Source organism: Cydia amplana, chromosome 13 (genome assembly GCF_948474715.1).
Source record: "Cydia amplana chromosome 13, ilCydAmpl1.1, whole genome shotgun sequence".
NCBI lineage: Eukaryota > Metazoa > Arthropoda > Insecta > Lepidoptera > Tortricidae > Cydia > Cydia amplana.
In genome coordinates this window covers 1,315,082-1,334,145 of record NC_086081.1, presented here as the reverse complement: position 1 = coordinate 1,334,145, position 19,064 = coordinate 1,315,082, and the positions used below count along the sequence as shown (strand labels likewise).

Below are 19,064 nucleotides of genomic sequence, written 5' to 3'. Positions count from 1 at the left end.
AGATTGATTGAGTCGAATCGACGATTATTTTACTTTGACATAAATGTAGTTGCGACAAATCATATAGCAACGCCTACGCAATTCGATAGACCTTATATCTTGGCAATAAGGTTTACGAATGTCAGTTAACAGTGTGTACCACAAAAGGCACCGTTTCTTTGGATAAAAAAGTATTATTTAAATAGGCAGCTTATCTAGAGAAGTGACATCAAAATGATTAGTCATCTTTAGTTCGATAAGCAAATGCAGTCAGGAAGTAAAAAGATTAGGCACCTCTATAAATGCGAGGTATGAATAATAATTAATCGCTCTAAGATTCCACTTGAAGAGTTTTATATGGATAGGAGGCATACGCGTGATAATGTAAACACTATGTTTGATTGCACTAAGCATACTAAATAAGCTTCGCCTAGATTTATACGACTTTGCCGTTTGAATATTTATACAAGTTTCCTAACGATAACACGAATAATATGATAGATTAGACAGTTCTGCATAAGTAGGTTAAGCAAGGTCTAAAGAATAGGACCAATTAGAGTCGTTGGCAAACAGTCTGAGCGGAAAATGTCGGTATAAAGGCCAAAACTATAAATATTAAGATAACAACTAATGAACTGCGGTATTTGAAATTAAAATAGGCGACTGATGATAATTAAAGATTGAAAACCCGTTCTGCTATTCCTAGAGCATTTACCTACGCAAGTTTTTACGAATATTAAACATGATAATTTTAAACTACTTGACATTTACAAAGTATTAATTAATAAGGTACAATGAATTATACATATTTGAGTATTTTAAGCAATACGGAAGACAAAAACGTGGCACGGTTTGGTTGATTTTCCGCGAAATTGCTCACAAGGGAACCTGTGGAAGCAGTCAGTTTACAAACTACAGGAAAGGATTATATCCGTAATTCGTAGTCCGTTTGGAAAATGCCTTAATAACTGCTCTCAAAAGATAGATGGCCTGAATTTCCGGATCAATTGCCTATAACTATAATATTTATTTATTTATATGAGCCTAGAGTGTCCCACTGCTGGGCAAAGGCCTCCCTCCTCCTTTTCCACGTATCCCGGTCTTGACCCGTCTCCCACCAGTTCCTATCGAAGGCGTCAAGGTCATCTCGCCATCGCCGTCGAGGTTTGCCGCGACCCCGGGTTTGATGTGGGACCCAATTGGTTGTTATTTTAGCCCACAAATCATCCGGCATACGGCAAACGTGTCCCGCCCAGTCCCACTTCAGCTTGGCGGCTGTTTCAGCTACGTCCGCTATTTGCGTTTTGGAGCGTAGTACAGTGTTTTTGATGCGATCGGTCAACTTCACGCCGAGAATACTACGCTCCATGGCGCGCTGACAAACCTTAAGGGTGGATTTCTGAACTTTTGTCAAAGACCAAGTCTGTGCTCCGTAGGTCAGGATGGGAAGAATGCACATGTCCATATAATAAGCAAGGTAAATTGGTAAGTGATGTTTACGGGCCTTTACGGAGTCAAAGGCGTCTTTGCCAAGATGGGACACTGACAACACCCATTGTAGAATGTGTGGCGAAGAGGAAGAGACAGTAAGACACGTGTGAATGTCACGCCAGACAAAGAATGAAAGATTTTGGAGCAGGTTATCTGGAACCACAGGAATTCAAAGCTCTACTCTTGAGCTCCTCGACACACCATCTTCCTAGAGACAACACTAAACTGTAGGTACTGTACCTGCAGGCACGGGCATAGCGGCCACCGCTTGCGCAGTGCGTGGGGCATCTTCTTGTGCGTGGGCTCCTTTGGGGCTTACCGCACTCAACCAGGCCCGGTAAACAAGGACACCAACACTAGAGACAGCAACACTGACCTGCAGGCACGGGCACAACGGCCGCCGCTTGGGCAGCGCGTGAGGCATCTTCTTGCGCGGGGGCACCTCAGGCGCCTCGCCGCACGCAACCAGGCCCGGTAGACAAGGACACCAACACTAGAGACAGCAACACTGACCTGCAGGCACGGGCACAACGGCCGCCGCTTGGGCAGCGCGTGAGGCATCTTCTTGCGCGGGGGCTCCTCAGGCGCCTCGCCGCACGCAACCAGGCCCGGTAGACAAGGACACCAACACTAGAGACAGCAACACTGACCTGCAGGCACGGGCACAACGGCCGCCGCTTGGGCAGCGCGTGAGGCATCTTCTTGCGCGGGGGCTCCTCAGGCGCCTCGCCGCACGCAACCAGGCCCGGTAGACAAGGACACCAACACTAGAGACAGCAACACTGACCTGCAGGCACGGGCACAACGGCCGCCGCTTGGGCAGCGCGTGAGGCATCTTCTTGCGCGGGGGCTCCTCAGGCGCCTCGCCGCACGCAACCAGGCCCGGTAGACAAGGACACCAACACTAGAGACAGCAACACTGACCTGCAGGCACGGGCACAACGGCCGCCGCTTGGGCAGCGCGTGAGGCATCTTCTTGCGCGGGGGCTCCTCAGGCGCCTCGCCGCACGCAACCAGGCCCGGTAGACAAGGACACCAACACTAGAGACAGCAACACTGACCTGCAGGCACGGGCACAGCGGCCACCGCTTGCGCAGCGCGTGAGGCATCTTCTTGCGCGGGGGCTCCTCAGGCGCCTCGCCGCACGCAACCAGGCCCGGTAGACAAGGACACCAACACTAGAGACAGCAACACTGACCTGCAGGCACGGGCACAACGGCCGCCGCTTGGGCAGCGCGTGAGGCATCTTCTTGCGCGGGGGCTCCTCAGGCGCCTCGCCGCACGCAACCAGGCCCGGTAGACAAGGACACCAACACTAGAGACAGCAACACTGACCTGCAGGCACGGGCACAACGGCCGCCGCTTGGGCAGCGCGTGAGGCATCTTCTTGCGCGGGGGCTCCTCAGGCGCCTCGCCGCACGCAACCAGGCCCGGTAGACAAGGACACCAACACTAGAGACAGCAACACTGACCTGCAGGCACGGGCACAGCGGCCACCGCTTGCGCAGCGCGTGAGGCATCTTCTTGCGCGGGGGCTCCTCGGGCGCCTCGCCGCACGCAACCAGGCCCGGTAGACAAGGACACCAACACTAGAGACAGCAACACTGACCTGCAGGCACGGGCACAACGGCCGCCGCTTGGGCAGCGCGTGAGGCATCTTCTTGCGCGGGGGCTCCTCAGGCGCCTCGCCGCACGCAACCAGGCCCGGTAGACAAGGACACCAACACTAGAGACAGCAACACTGACCTGCAGGCACGGGCACAGCGGCCACCGCTTGCGCAGCGCGTGAGGCATCTTCTTGCGCGGGGGCTCCTCGGGCGCCTCGCCGCACGCCCAGCGCACGAGGCGCGCGCGGGCAGCTTCTGCGGCCTCCAGCCCGCGCGACCACGACGGCAAGCCCTGAAAAGAAGAAAAAAATTCATGTTAGATTTTTGACATCTTAAATTACTTGGAAATATTTATTGGCTTTGCGAACTATGTAGTGGTAGGACTAAATTTTATTATTAGAAAATTTGTACGCAAAAATTCGAAAAAATCCATGATTGGGAAAATCGTGACGCAAGCCGCAAAACTCCACCAGATATTTAGTATCCTATTCCGCGAAGCATAACAATCCGTTTTCTCATTTCTAAAACATTGACCAAAATCTATCATTTTAATTCCAATTTCCAAATGACCTTGCTTACGACATTCAATAGCAAGAATTGGTAAATAATAAAGATATCAATCGCAAAATGGTTCGTTCAATGCCGTTTGATATCCGTCAACAAATCCATTAAGGCCGTGCATCGAAAAATAACAGGATCTTAGAAAGGTGGCAGTGGCTAGCCCCGGAAACAAACAGTAGTGATTTTCGGATATATGTTTCTTGACTATATGATAAGACATTTCGTAGTAGTCGAAACACGAATGCTTAAAATTTTCTCGATAGAAAATAAATCCAAACTTACGTGTTCATTTTTCGGTTTTAGCTTCGTGCAACTAGAAAACACATCCATATCCAGCACAATCCACCTTACAGCAAAGGTTTTCATCTCGTCTTAACTTTCAAAGAACTAAATATTAACTTATTATCCTTTACCGATGGATTTATTATCGATTTTTGATTTTATGAATTCAACAGCAAACGCCCATTTTACGCAGTTCGGTTTCTCTTTCTGTCATGCGTCAAAGTCATAAATGCATCCTTTATGCCAGTAATGTTAGATGGCCGTCGTGCCTCAAAGAGGTAAGACCTATGTCACTTCGCGCAGCGCTCCGAATTACGTAAAATTTTAATATCCAATAAACGTTGAGTCGTAACTCCATTGAGTAGTAACGGAATCGGAGGTAAACCTATGATGGTGCCTTCTTACAGGCCTATACGTTACGCATGTGTGCGTGTTTGCTTAGCTACGTCATGCTACGTCGAAATCTATACTCTTTGTCAGTTACAACGGGTTAGGAAATTTCGACAGATATTGAAATGTATCGGTAGCTGTTTGGTATTTAGCCATCAGAATCTAACCGTAACTTTTTGCTTTATTTTTGTTTGAAAATAAAATATCTATAAGAATATATTTTTTGCTTTTTTTCTATTGTAATGATAAAAATAAATCTAGTATGTTTCATGCTCAAATAATTTAAAATAATTGAATAAATATTAAAAACTAATTGATATTATTCGTTTTAATTATTATATTATTAAGTTTGTTTGAATAAAATATTTTATTTCAATAATACGAAAAGTTATTATATTTAAGTACCACTAAAAAAGGTCTCTACTTACAAAAACTCACTTGCACGGGCCGGGGTTCGAACCCGTGACCTCCGGTTTGAAAGTCGCACGCCACTACAATTTCACATAAGTAATTTACAATGACATGTGATACCGTGGGAAAAGTGAATATTACAATGTACTGTGTTACTATCATTTTATAGTTTATTTTGGCTTGACAAGGAGGAATGAGAAAAACGTGCAGAGCGAGAGGATTAAATCTCAGTGTCCCTTTCTTAAAGTAGCCAATCCTAATTATGACATCTGTTTTGATATTAATTCTTTGAACATAATTTGTCGATGTTCTTTTTTATATCATCGAGAAAGATTTTTATTAAAAAAATGTGTTGAATTTATATGTTTTATTTATGTTTTTTTGGCATAAATTTCATTACTTTTGACAAATTTTGATTGTGATGACAAACGATTTGATGTGATGTGTGAAACGAACCATGTGATCAACGATTTATCTAATAAAACTTCATTTAGTCGAAAAAAATTGTTGTCTACTACCGGGTGGAAAAAAATTATGGGCCCTGGAGGGAAAGTGCCTTAAAACCTTAAGTTTGCTCATTTTACTTAAATGAAACATTATTGTTTTTTAAAGAAACAACTGCATTCAAAGATTTTTGAAGTGAAAACTTCTTTAGCGGCGCTAGGCACTTTATGAGGTGGGGAAAAAATGATAAACTCGAGACAGCGTAAGGCGATCATGTGACCGTAAGGTTTAGATGGCATTTAAATCAATAAAGAAAAACTCAATGACATTACATGAAAAAGGTTATAATCTTGTACGGGCTGAAATACGAGGATCTCACAGTATTATAACTTTATATCACTCAAATATAATTCAATAAAGCTACATCTTGATGAAATCGCTAATAAAAGTGAACTCTAGTACTGGTGAATAAAACTCAAAATATCATGACCAAATATATTTAGACGCGAGGTCTGCAAGATAACTTTACAATTTCTATTCGAATTTTAAACAATTAACGCTATAAATTTGAATTTCGAATTTTAAACAAGCTCACTGACCAGCAATTTCGGAACCAAAAGTTTTCAATAGAAAGGAGGATGGGTCAATTATACATAGTGCTGCAGACATTTTGGACTAGTCATTGAGTTTTCACTTCTGTCGGCACTCCCGGAATGCAACACGTTGTTTTTTTTTAAATTCGCTTAGTCGCGCCTGGGAATCGAACCTACTTTTTCCACACTGTATAAAAGAACACAAATGCTTTTCTTCTGGTAACTTAAATGTTCTATCTATCTTGGTGATATGTCAATGCAATCAAATAATCTGAAAAAATAATAATAACCCAATTTATGAATTCCGTTCCTTCAGAAAAATGCGAAATGTACGTACAATTTTTAGGGATATCGTACTTTTCCCAGAGACAAATTTAGTTGGCTAAGACACATTTTCACTGATTTGGGGTCTGTACTAAAAATCTAACATAATATGATAAGGACTTAATCGTTTTAAGCTCAAGAGTGAGTTTTTCTAAAGCTTTTTCTAAAAATTATGTCTTTATTAACGTTAGGAGTGCACTGCAGCATGTTAAATGTATGCCAAAATGTCAAGGGAGAGAACAATAAATTAAGTTTAAATTCCACTTCCACTCATCAGCAAAGTGATATAAGTATATCAGCAGTTTAAAGTTATTTTTTATATCACAAAATTAGCGCATCAAAAAAATCAAAGTGCATAGAAAAAAAGTCTCCTGAGTCATAATAAAATTGATGTCTCTTGGGTCACCAGAAAAGTCACCAGGGAGAACGATGACCCAAATCACATTTAAAAGAAAATGTAAATTTTGTGTACTACCTACGAACATTTTTCAAAAAACTATGTTTTTATAACATATTAGACCCAGGATAGATCTAATACCTCTTTTCGTACCCCGGATAAAATGGTCGGCGACTAAAAAAGTAACTGAAACGTTACGTTATTAGGTTCACGATGCCGCGTTGTACCCTTGCCTTCGTTGCGATATGTTTGGTAAGTCAGGAGACTTAAAAAATGAGCCATGATTTTGGGACATATTAACAAATATTTTTTTGAATATATGTATATTAATTTTAGCGGACTTTAATAATTTACCAGTTAAATTAGATGTCAATACCTTTTTAGTTAATCGTTAATATGATATATTAGTAGCAGTAAAACACTTTATTGTACAAAAAGACACATAAAACATGAAAAAAAACACATCCTTCGTATATGGTAGAATATATTTTTCACACTTATAAGTAAAAACCAAAACCGATACGCGATTGGGATACGCTCTTTTTGTATGGGATAAAAAAAAATTCTCCTGGGTCACCAAGAAAAATCGACATATTAAAATAATTCAGTTCGTTTTTAAGTTCTAGTCAGATTGACTTTTTGGTTATTTGAGATAAATTACAATAACGCTTAGATTTGAAAAACATGATTTTCTATTTTGTTGCGATCGACCCGGGTAATAAAAATACGGCGAATTTGAACTTTTGTTTGTTGTCGTTGTAAAATGTATTAAAAAATAATGTAGGCACCCCTGACAATTGAAATTCAAAATTATCCAGAAAAAGCGGCCAAGTGCGAGTCGGACTCGCCCATGAAGGGTTCCGTATTTAGGGGATTTATGACGTATTAAAAAAAAACTACTTACTAGATCTTGTTCAAACCAATTTTCGGTGGAAGTTTGCATGGTAATGTACATCATATATTTTTTTTAGTTTTATCATTCTCTTATTTTAGAAGTTACAGGGGGGGGACACACACATTTTACCACTTTGGAAGTGTCTCTTGAGTTTCAGTTGTTCTAAGTATGGGAAACACCCAAAAAAAAAATTTTTTTTTCTATTTTTGTGTGAAAATATAATGCGGTTCACAGAATACATCTACTTACCAAGTTTCAACAGTATAGTTCTTATAGTTTCGGAAAAAAGTGACTGTGACATACGGACGGACAGACAGACATGACGAATCTATAAGGGTTCCGTTTTTTGCCATTTGGCTACGGAACCCTAAAAATGACTGTTTCAAAAAGGCACCCTGTATTCCTTACATACCTAAATAATCTCTTATTCAATAAAACATATAATTACTAAACACTGTGATTTATTTCAAATAAATGCAAATCGATCGGATAAAAGATATTAATACCTACCTATACAACAATGAATACGAGTACAGTCAGCTGCAATAATATGTTACACACCGAAGGCCGTTTTGCGGTAGATCATGTTAGATCTTATTTGTAGAGCCATAAGAGCGTGTCACATATTTTTGCGGCCGTCGAAGAGTAACATATTATTGCAGGTGACTGTACCTATGAAAAATTCGAGGGTTAAAAAGCATTTCAACCAAAGCATTTATAATAATAACGACCATGGACGCCTGCAACCCCAGGGTTATTGTAACCCCATAACAATAAGGTTGAAATTTGCATTTAGTGACCGCAAAGTCAGGTGAGCGTAATCAAGTAAATCTGTTTTCATCATATTTTATCAAAAATAATCTCTTTTCTGTTCTTGTGCTATTTTCTTATTATCAATACTCTTAACTTATATGCTATATACGCTGCTGCTTCTATGATGTTAACATCTTCCAAAACAACAATAAATATGCAGGTTTATGAATTAATTATTTTATTGTTTGCTATTATGAACAAGTAACAACGCCATCTGTTTCAATTTTTTCCGAATTTAAGTTTCTGGCCGACCGCAGCGACCACGTATAATGGTAGTTAACTTCTGTAACGTTAGATGGTGCTAAAAGGTCACACAAACTTCACGTGCGGCGCGAAGCGTTTCCATGTGTGCGTGTTAGCGGGGAGGGAAGAACTAGCGGGCGTGGTTTACGAAGCGCCAGACGCGGCTGCAGTAGGCCCTTAAGTAGCGCTTAGCCTAGAAAACAAAAGTTTCATTCGTAAAGAGCTTGGCCTCTAGAGGTGCTTGACCTTTGATAGAACTCTTTGCTAAATTAATGTTTGTATAATAAATAGCCAATTGTCAGTTGCTGATCTTATTCAAAGTAACATTAAGAAACCCAACTGAAATATTTGAATAGTGGTAGGTAACCTACAGTTTATGTAACCATCACTACCATCAGTTAAACACCTAAGAAGATGGAGGAACTATTAGCAGTTTTCTTAAAAGCGATTGTGGATGAGAAATGCAAAAGCACAGGGACAGGACAGGACAGGACCAAGGCTTTTCATCCTGTTACCCTCTGCTGGGGTGTAGGGCTTCCGGTCCGGGCAGCTTGAGTAACCACCTCCCACCCCATCCCCAATACACCCAGCTCTTGTTCCACAGAACGGCGCCAAGTAAATTTAGGGCGACCATGTTTCCGTTTGCCAGGCATCTTCCAGGTGTCGCACAGGACTCACTGTGCCATATTTGCAGTTCAGCAGGATTCTGGTATTTATTTTTTGTATTTTTTGTTTATTTGGGTTAAATTCGTTTATAGGCTAATGTTGTCTTAGAACACAGGACTCGCTTCAATATTCTAGTAAACAAAAACATCTTTTACACTGTTACGCTCGCAACATACATGACATACGTCATACGTCAACATACACCCCGGTTCTTCCCTCAGGCTCCGAATTCTCAGTTTATGTGCCAAATAAACTATACTACCAGTATCAACTCGTGTGCCATTGACCTAGCGCTTCTTTCCTACGCCTAAAACAAGAGCGTATCAATTGAATTACACGCCTCGGATCGCAGTCAAGGACGGAGCTGCGCACGCAATCTTTTCTCATTCAACATAACTAGGGCTTGCAATTCGAATATTCGAATATTCGAATTTGTCGAATATTCGAGCTGTTTTGATATTCGAATATTCGGCCGCTCAGGTTTCGAATATTCGAATATTTTTTATTACTATAAAAAATCTATGTCATCCGCTGTAGTTACAGTTTCTGTGTGTTTTACGGGTATTTACAGTGAATGAGGAACGGTAGGTACCCAAATACGAAGGAAATAATATTTTTACTGTATTCCTCTCGATAGACTTCGTGAATATTCAGTGAAACCTAACTCAATTTAAAAGAAAACGAAATCAAAAAGTATGTTATTTTTACGGTGCGTAAGTTTTAAGTTAAAGGGTCATTCTGTTTATTCAGTACAAGCGTACGTTAAGCGAATTTTTGAAGTCTAAACCTTGCCACTTATCGCAATTCTCAAATTTAATCATACCAAACCTGCCCAACTTGGTAATCTAACCATGCACCTTTAGCTGACGAATAATCCACCCAGTACTCAACTAACTTTTTCCCTTAAATATTCCAATATTGTATAATTAGCCGACCATTAGGAATAATAACTTGCCAAAACAAATAAAGTCAATAAAGATTCAAAATACAATGAAATTAAAGGCCTCTGAGTGATTACAAGTTAATTTAAATCGGAAAATAATTACCTACTAAAAAAAATATCTTACATACCTAGGTGTTTGGATGGTTAAAGTTATATTATTTCACGCAACGACGCATTTATAATAAGTTATATCTAGAAATATTAAATACGTCTAATTTTGGCGTTTTACTTGTTTTTATAAATGTGGGCATCTTATAAATAGTAGGACGATAAAATCTAGTCAATTAAGTGGATTTCTGCCAAATATCCTTAGTTTTAGCAATATGTAAAAAAAGCTTTTGAATAAAACGATAATAAACCGATTTCTCGTTCCTTTTCTTATTTTTTATAATATTCGAATAATTATTCGAATATTCGAATACGTCGTCAGAAAAAGTCGAATATTCGAATATCTGAAAGTTTCGAATATTTGCAAGCCCTAAACATAACGGCTTAGAGCCGGTCTTCGCATTGGATGCGGTTCGTACGCCGCTTCGGTTTGAGAGCGAGACCGCGCTATGGACGTATAGAGATGCTGTCTCACTCACACCGGAGCGGCGCGCGAATCTGTACGGAAGTGTGATAACCGCATAAGGCTCCCGTAAACAATGAGAAAATGCAATGCGAGTTTCATGCGGCATTTGATCGATCTATTTCATTCGTCGTCGATAGGTGGGCTAGTATAGCCACCAAGTGGATGCCGCAAAGCAGCGCGGACGTGGCAGGCCCAGCCAGACGGAGATGTCGGGATGACTTAGACACCTTCATCAGTAACTGGCCGGAAAAAGCACAACAACGGGAGTTTGGAGATCAAGGGGAGAGGTCTTTGCCCAGCAGTGGGAGACTATAGCGGGCTAAGAAAAAATATATCGTATTATTCATATTAGGCAATATCTACTCGTAAATCTGATCGCGTCTTAACGAGTCAGTGAGCCTTCAAACTCACTTTTTATTTTTTATCACATTAACGTTGTAAATATTATCTTATTGGTAAAGTGAAAGTGACAAAGATACAGGTGCTAGTGTCAATGTCGTAAGATAATGATCAGTAAATAAGATTACAACTGTGTTGCGTTGTGGTGCACGCAAATGTACAGTCGACGTCAAATATACAGATGTTTACATATTTTGCCTTATAGTATCTATAGTCTCATAAACGTGCCGCTAAAATGATTACGTATAGGCCTATTCCAGTTTTAGTTATTCGATCTGTTTCCGATATGATACTGATCTGTCAGTGTCAGAATGACGTTTTTGGTTGAACAATCAGATCAGTATCAAATCGGAAACAGATTTAATAATTAAAACTCGAATTTGGTAGACTGCCCCCTCGCAACGAGATGTCCCCAATTCCGCCGTGTCACCCGTAAATCAGGCTAGCGGATGCCGGCACACCACAACCATGACACTAATAGGCCGCGTAACGTTTAGCACAGAGGGATAGGTCAGTTACACCCATGAATCTAGTATTAAACTGGGGCATGAGTGGTGGGGTTAACTGACAGAACGGGATAGTCTTATGTATCTTTCAGTAGGAATAGCAGCGAAAGAGCTATTATTGTTTGTCCTTGTCACAGTCTCACATTTTATTTGTTCCCCACCGTTTTTTTAGTATGGATTATGGTGGGCAACAAATGAATTCGACCAATCACAGTGTGTCGCATTTGCGTATGTTATGTCCCTCACGGAGGCACGCGTATAATACCACTTCTATACGATCCTACCTTCTATGGTTACACCACAGATCCTGCCTCGCACACGCACAGCTAAATGTGGAGTGAACCGTCACCTGCGGTATTTTCGGACCGATACTACCTTCAAATCAAACTTTCAAGAAAAGAGCCTACTCCCAAATACCGGCAACGCCCTCACAACCCCTCTGGTGTTGCGGGTGTCCATGAGCGACGGTAATCGCTTACCATCAGGCGATTCGTCTGTTCGTTGCCTGTTTTTTTTTATGATAGCCGCATTATTAATATCTGAACCCGCAGATCTTGTCACCAATCTCTACATTATGTACCGATAACATGAGAAAAACTTTATTATAATGAGGATGAATTCTGATTTGAATATATCGTGAAAACGTTACGTTAGCTACTTACATGTAAGATAGCGGAAACCGTCAGTATTATCACCTTCGGGGTTAAGGTCACACAAAACCTGTTGTTTAATGTTGAAATGAGAGAAGACTACTGTTTTTGCATTCACTCTCGAACACGTAAAAGTTGGCACAGTCATAACTTACAATATTATCTATTCTCGTATATTAGGTACATTATATATTCATGGATATTTTATTGCCAAGTGGCTTAATTAAAACGTTAAAAGTGAAATTTTCACACTAGCATCAGTAGCTCGAGCAATAATTAGACGTAAGGTTTAAACGCTAATTAAATGATCTTTTATGTGATAGAAGAATATTAACAACTTAAGTGCTAGGTATAAAGCTACGTTTATATTGATTTGGAAAGTTAATGAAACCCAGCAACGATATACAAATTGTCTATTATACGTAGGTAGAAGTTTGCTTATCATGCTTGTTTTAAAAATTTTTAAATTTTAAATTTTAAAGTTATGAATAAAAATCTCCTGTTCTGCAAATGCAGAACAGGAGATTTTTATTCATAACTTTAAAATTTAAGTAAGTAAGTAAAATTACTTACCCTAGAAATAATTAATAACACTTTCAATGCATCTGAGTTAGCCTTGTTTATAACTACATATTTCAAATGTCAAATCGATAGCGTAAGTAGTTCTCGAAATATTAAGCGATTTAACAGACAGACGGACAGAGTCGCACCGCAAGGGATTCTTTTCATCTTTTTGTTACGGAACACTAAAAACTAGGTTTGTAAATAATAATAAACAGCCAACAACTAGTTTGTACTTCGATCAACACGGGCTTCCGACACGTCAGAAGGGATAGGCCCAAGCGATATCTTGACATACAAATCATTCTGCCATTTTTCGCACACAGTCGCACTTCTCACACACTTACATACAAAATCCAATCTGTAATGACGACACAAATACATAGAAAATGACACCCTACACAGACAAATCTTGCACACCTCGATCTGTTTTTGTGTACGGACGAGTCACAAGTGTCACAACACGCACACTAACACATTTTCGTCAAAGAATTTTATTGTTTTCTGAGAGATGAGAAGTCGGATTTGTCGCTCGACCGATCTGCAATTTGTACTGGGCGAGCAAAATCGATAAATCCAGCAATTACATGAGACTAAAATATAATAATTGTATTTAAATGTAATTAAACGTATGATATGTAAAAAAAATATTACATGTGAAATGTAACACCTTCTTTTTGTAAATGTGATGTCCCCGACCTCTTTGTACAACAAAAAACCAAGCAATTAGGCATTTTTTCTGCTGCTGTGTTCACTCGCGCGTCTGGACTCGGTCTAGTTAAAAATCTGAGCGCAACTAGTTTTATTACCCGCGCTAGATCAGTTGATCTTGTACCTAGGCAGAGGGGAAATAATGCGAATGCCGCATCCCTTCCGTGTTGATCGAAGAGTTTGTAAGTTAAAAGTGACAGCGCGTGCGCTTGCGCAAGCGGGTGCGACTCATTAGGAAGCGGTGTGACAGGCTCACAGGAATTCCGCGCACGCTCAACCGAGGCAAAAAACTGGGGTTTGTGGCTGTCGATGTGCGGACAGTTAGACCAGTGACTAAAGGGGCCCACTGATTATCAGTCCGCCGGACGATATCGGCCTGTCAGTTAAAAGCAAAATTTGACAGCTCCGAACAACTGACAGGCTGATATCGTCCGGCGAACTGGTAATCTGTGGGTCCCTTAAGAGCCCAAATTTAAATAATCACGATTATTTAGCAGTGGTGCTAATGCACGTTGATGGGCTCTTAAAATTAAGGAACATTATCAACAGAACAGAACAGTATCAAAATTATTTTTATTTTAAAAAGTGAACATGCACAAAAAAATGGTAAATAGACGACACGTAATATGGATCCAACGCTCAAAAATCTGTCAACAACATTTTTAACTTTCTGAATGCCTAATTTTTGAGGATAGAGGATTCTTTTGTGTATACCTAATTTACTGATTTCGCTTTGACGTCACTTCTAGCAAATATCGTTCGCTGCTGAAATAAGGTTATTTATGATGTCACAAGTTTAGTAAAAGTTAGGAGAGCAAGCTGCAATGTGTTATCATTAAGATTGAATTACTTGTGTTACGACAAAGCTATTCAGTTAACTGTTCCGATTACGAAAAGCAATATTAAGGTACCTATTGTGGAATTCCATTTGTTATATGCTCTTGTAAATGATAAATTGATAATATGTTACAAAATGTTGTGTTTAGTTATTGGGAAGTGGCTGTTTCCTTCTCCATCGCTTTTACTTTATTTGAGTGACAAACATGAAAATATACGAAATACAATTTTAGTAGTTTCCGGTAACAGCCTAAGCTCTACTTAGCTTAGCCTTCACCAGGGACTTCGTCCGTTCCACAAAAATGTTAAAAACACCATTTGGATAAATAACGTCCAGAAAAAAACCGCAGCTTTTTCTGTGGAAATTATGTTAACGATTTGGGTACATTTTCTAAGAATTTTATCACATAACTTAGAAAAAGTAGAAGATTTTAACATGCCTAGTAAGAATAAAGTAAGAAAATCAGGCTTTAAAGTCAATTTATAAGATGTCCTCAGGAAATACCCATAAACTTGTTTCATACTAAAAAAGTTTATGACTAATTTTCATCCCCTTTTTAATGTTAGAAGAATAATTTTTTTTTTCAAGGAATTAAGGAAACTATTCCCTTTTAAATTACAGAGTATTTAAAACATTTAAGTCTACATTCCTAAAATTAATTCATGCACACCCAACGGATCAATTGAATCCTTTCAACACAGACCGAGGCATTGTTCGCTTGAACTTTTGCCGACATTTTGCCGAAATGTTGCAAGTCCGATCGAGCGGATGATATGTACCGATCTGTGCTATGATGTTTGAAGGTGCTATACTAAACGGTACTTATTAGAAACAAGTTCATTTTATACAGATATTTTTGAAATGAAGGAAATATGGAAGAAATCACAGTCTTGTGCGAGACATGAACTTGCGACTCAAACTGGGACTTAAACTGAGGCAGCAACAAACAAGGGGCCTTGGTAAGCTTTGCAGTAGCATAATTGATGCCAAATTATGAAGTGCTTCTAGTTAAGTAGATATTAGTTAGTATCAAAACTACCCCGTTTTCAAAGTAACCCTAATCCACCATATTTAAATATTAAGGTTTGCAAACGGCCCTGCCAGCGTAATGATAAACGCGGTGATGTTAAATTGATAAACCAAACATCACTTCTTAACACAAATATTTCATCTAAAGGTTCTTTAGAGTCTGCTAATTACATTCAACAGCAACATAAAGTCCCTTCACATAAACTTTCCACCCAAAGACCACTGTTTCTACTGTTTAGTCTATCGTATCACCAAAAGGCAGAAGTGTATCGAATGCGCTTTCCTGCGGCCGTGAAACGTCCATGTCAGTGGGCCGTCATTGCCATGGCCGTCACGTCCATGGGTGCCCGGCTAGGATGCAGTGAAAGCGAATGTCAACAAGGAAAACAATGCGTCATTCGATTTTGGAGAATTTTCGAATACGAAGAAACTATTTAAGTAGAAACTAAGTTCTTCAACGAGTACTGAGATACTCCGGTCACATAGCTCGCAGAGACCCTGACAATTTGGAGAGACTTGATGATGGGAAAGGTGGACGGCAGACTGCCTAGAGGACCAAGTCAAACGAGATGGTGTGACCAAATATCCGCTTAGATGGACATCACTTTAATCAACGTTTTTCACAAAGCAATCGACAGGGAGAAGTGGAGAACTACCATTTGGAAAATTTGTATGCGGAGTCACGATCCTCAGCAGTGAGGGACCGACTTAGTAGAAGAAGTACTTTAGAACGGTCTTTTTTCACAGATTTCCTGCCCTTGGATCGGAAAAGTTGTTGAAAGCGCTTACGTAGTTAAGAATGCTGTAAGATAACTAAGGATATATATCTGGGCAATGGTGGTTAAGATGCGGTGAAAGCGAATGTGAAAACAAGGAAAACTGCGTCATTAGTTTGGGGAAATTACGTTTTCTAATAGTAATTCTTAATTTATTGAAACTTTTTTATGACGCGGCCGCCTTAACTTGAAAAAAAATTACATCACTAAGGTCTAAAAGGATGTCACGTCCATGGGCGCCCGGCTAAAATGCGGTGAAAGCTAATGTAGACAAGGAAAATAATGCGTCATTAGTTCGGGGACATTTTCTAACACTAAATTTTACTTTTTATCGACCGTTTTCATAATGCGACTTGGCAAGAACTAAATTCAGTTAGTCATATTGACCGGCTACTCTAACTAAGCATGTCGTGTCTTTGGCGTGTATATTATGCTTATGTATTTACTTACAGCGCACTCCGATCTTTAAATGTACTAATATGTACCAATTAAATGTAGTCAACTTTAACGTTAATAAATATGTCTCCCTCCATTAAGCCCACAAAGTGAACCTTTTTTAATGAACAAAAGGGTAAATAAATAAAGCAGCAGTCTATCGGGGTAGTTAAGAACAAACGAATGGTTGACAACACCAATTAACTGCAGTCTTATCTCTGCGAGTAATTCGAAGGGACGTCTGTACCAATTTAGCGTTTTATAGTCTTCGGATCCGCCTTAATTTACGAGTACGCCAATTATAATGTGGCAGTGATGCCATATTATAAAGTTATATCTATATCAATCTACATCTATCAATATGCCATTTGGATTTTAAAAGCCTAGGAATTCTTGAAATGAGGTACGGCCAAGTAATTTAATTTCAGTACCATTTCGTATCTATATATTGTCACCGTGACAAGATACGAAATGGTACTGAAATTAAATTATTTGACTGGTCATAGTTCAACTTCAACTAGGTACCTAATATAGTTATTTTCGATACAAGTGCGAAAAAGAGGAAATTCGAAACGAGTGGCGATAAATCAAAACACAACCGAAGGGAGTGTTTTAAATCGACACGACCGAAGGGAGTGTTTTAAATCGACACGAGTTGCGAATTACCTATTCGCACGTGTATCGAACAACGTTTTACAGTACATATGGCACTTCGACAAGTTTCGACATATACGCACGAAAAGTGCTATTTTACGCACTAGTGCGGAAAAGTAGTACGTACGTACGTAATATGTACTGTAATAGTTATTTTCGATACAAGTGCGAAAAAGAGAAAATTCGAAACGAGTGGCGATAAATTAAAACACGACCGAAGGGAGTGTTTTAAATCGACACGAGTTGCGAATTACCTATTCGCACGTGTATCGAACAACGTTTTACAGTACATATGGCACTTTAAAGTTTCGACATACGCACGGAAAGTGCTATTTTACGCACTAGTGCGGAAAAGTAGCCTCATATGTACTGTAAAAATATTTTCATACACGCCTTGAAGAAACAGAGAAGTAGGTATCTGTGTGATTTTGCTTTTTTCCAGCAGCGTAGATATACAAAAGTTTGTGTTTCTGCGTTGTTCCTCTTATCCCATCTGATAATTACTTAATGTATCAAATTATTAACACATTACCTACATAACTATACCTAATCCAAGTTAGCATATTTGTTCAGAAAAACGAAAATGCCAAAGCTCTGATTGATGGTAATTTAATAACATCATTAAGCACACAACATATGCGCAAGTAATTTGCTTTTTGGAATCACTCGAGTGGACAAGTGTCAAGGTTTCCATTTATTTTCATTAACCAGTTTATTCATCAAATACCTGATATTTTAGGGAATTAACATAAATTAACTCATAAATCACAATTATAAGAATTATATTACTTCATTCTGTTTAATTTGTTAGTCTTTAAAGACTCGAGACGCAAAGACTCGCTTTAAGACGAATTCAAGACTTGTTTTCATGTGTTCTTTATAAGGTAAATGTTGTGTTGCTAAGCAGTCAAGAAATAGTTATTTTCGATACAAGTGCGAAAAAGAGGAAATTCGAAACTCGGTCATGTTAAATCGACACGAGTGGCGAATTACCTATTCGCACGTGTATCGAACAACGTTTTACTTTAAAGTTTCGACATACGCACGAAAAGTGATATTTTACGCACTAGTGCGGAAAAGTAGCCCCATATGTACTGTAAAAAAGTTTTTCTTATTTAAAATTAAAGAATAAGTAATAAAACCGACTATTTCATATTCACAACACTTATTGCAATAAATGCAAATAAGTAAATACAGCACATTTTACAGCTTAATTAGGTAAGTACATTACAGTAGACATCGAACGTACAGTCTACAGAATAGGGTATTTGACACATGTTGAATTTTATAACTAAATCTAGTTAAATAGATAGAAAATGAGCAATTTATCACAATACATAGAAAATTTTAAAAATATAAAGGAATAATAAAAAAATACAAAGCCTTAAGGTTTCAAAAAAAGTTTTTTTTTTACTTCCAAATAGGAAAAAATAACGATACCATTCGATTCCTTACATTTTATGTAAAACAAATATTGTATTGCAACCATATACATAAACGCAATATTTCCCCGACAAAATCGCAATTTCCTTGTTTTCCATACATTGAAACGGCTTCTAACGTTACATGGTGACGTCACGATGTGATATATTGCCATTTTCTATGAAGCGTTTCGTCAGTAAAGTGCGACTTTGCCCATCATTTGTGACTTTTGTATTGCTTTAAGACAATGGGTCCCATACAGACATTTGATCCTCAAAACAAACCTGATCGACTGATACCATCCATAAAAAATTGTCAAATACCCTATTGTTTGCCTTGACATGCTGATTTTGGCGATTAGCAAAATGCTCACGAGCGCCTCCGCTAATACTAATTGCACAAATACATATTAACACATTTGTGTACGAAGGTATTTTTGTAATTACATATGTGTATTTATTTAATATGTG

General features: G+C 39.1%; 1 protein-coding gene across 1 annotated transcript in view; it reads right to left on the bottom strand.

The window, feature by feature from the left end:
- Positions 1-19,064, bottom strand: part of LOC134653679 (disheveled-associated activator of morphogenesis 1) — a 91,552-nt gene that overhangs the window by 49,971 nt on the left and 22,517 nt on the right. Inside the window, exon 2 of the mRNA XM_063509072.1 lies at positions 3,217-3,369. Within this exon, the coding sequence (XP_063365142.1) occupies positions 3,217-3,369 (153 nt within the window). The remainder of the gene's footprint in view (positions 1-3,216; positions 3,370-19,064) is intronic.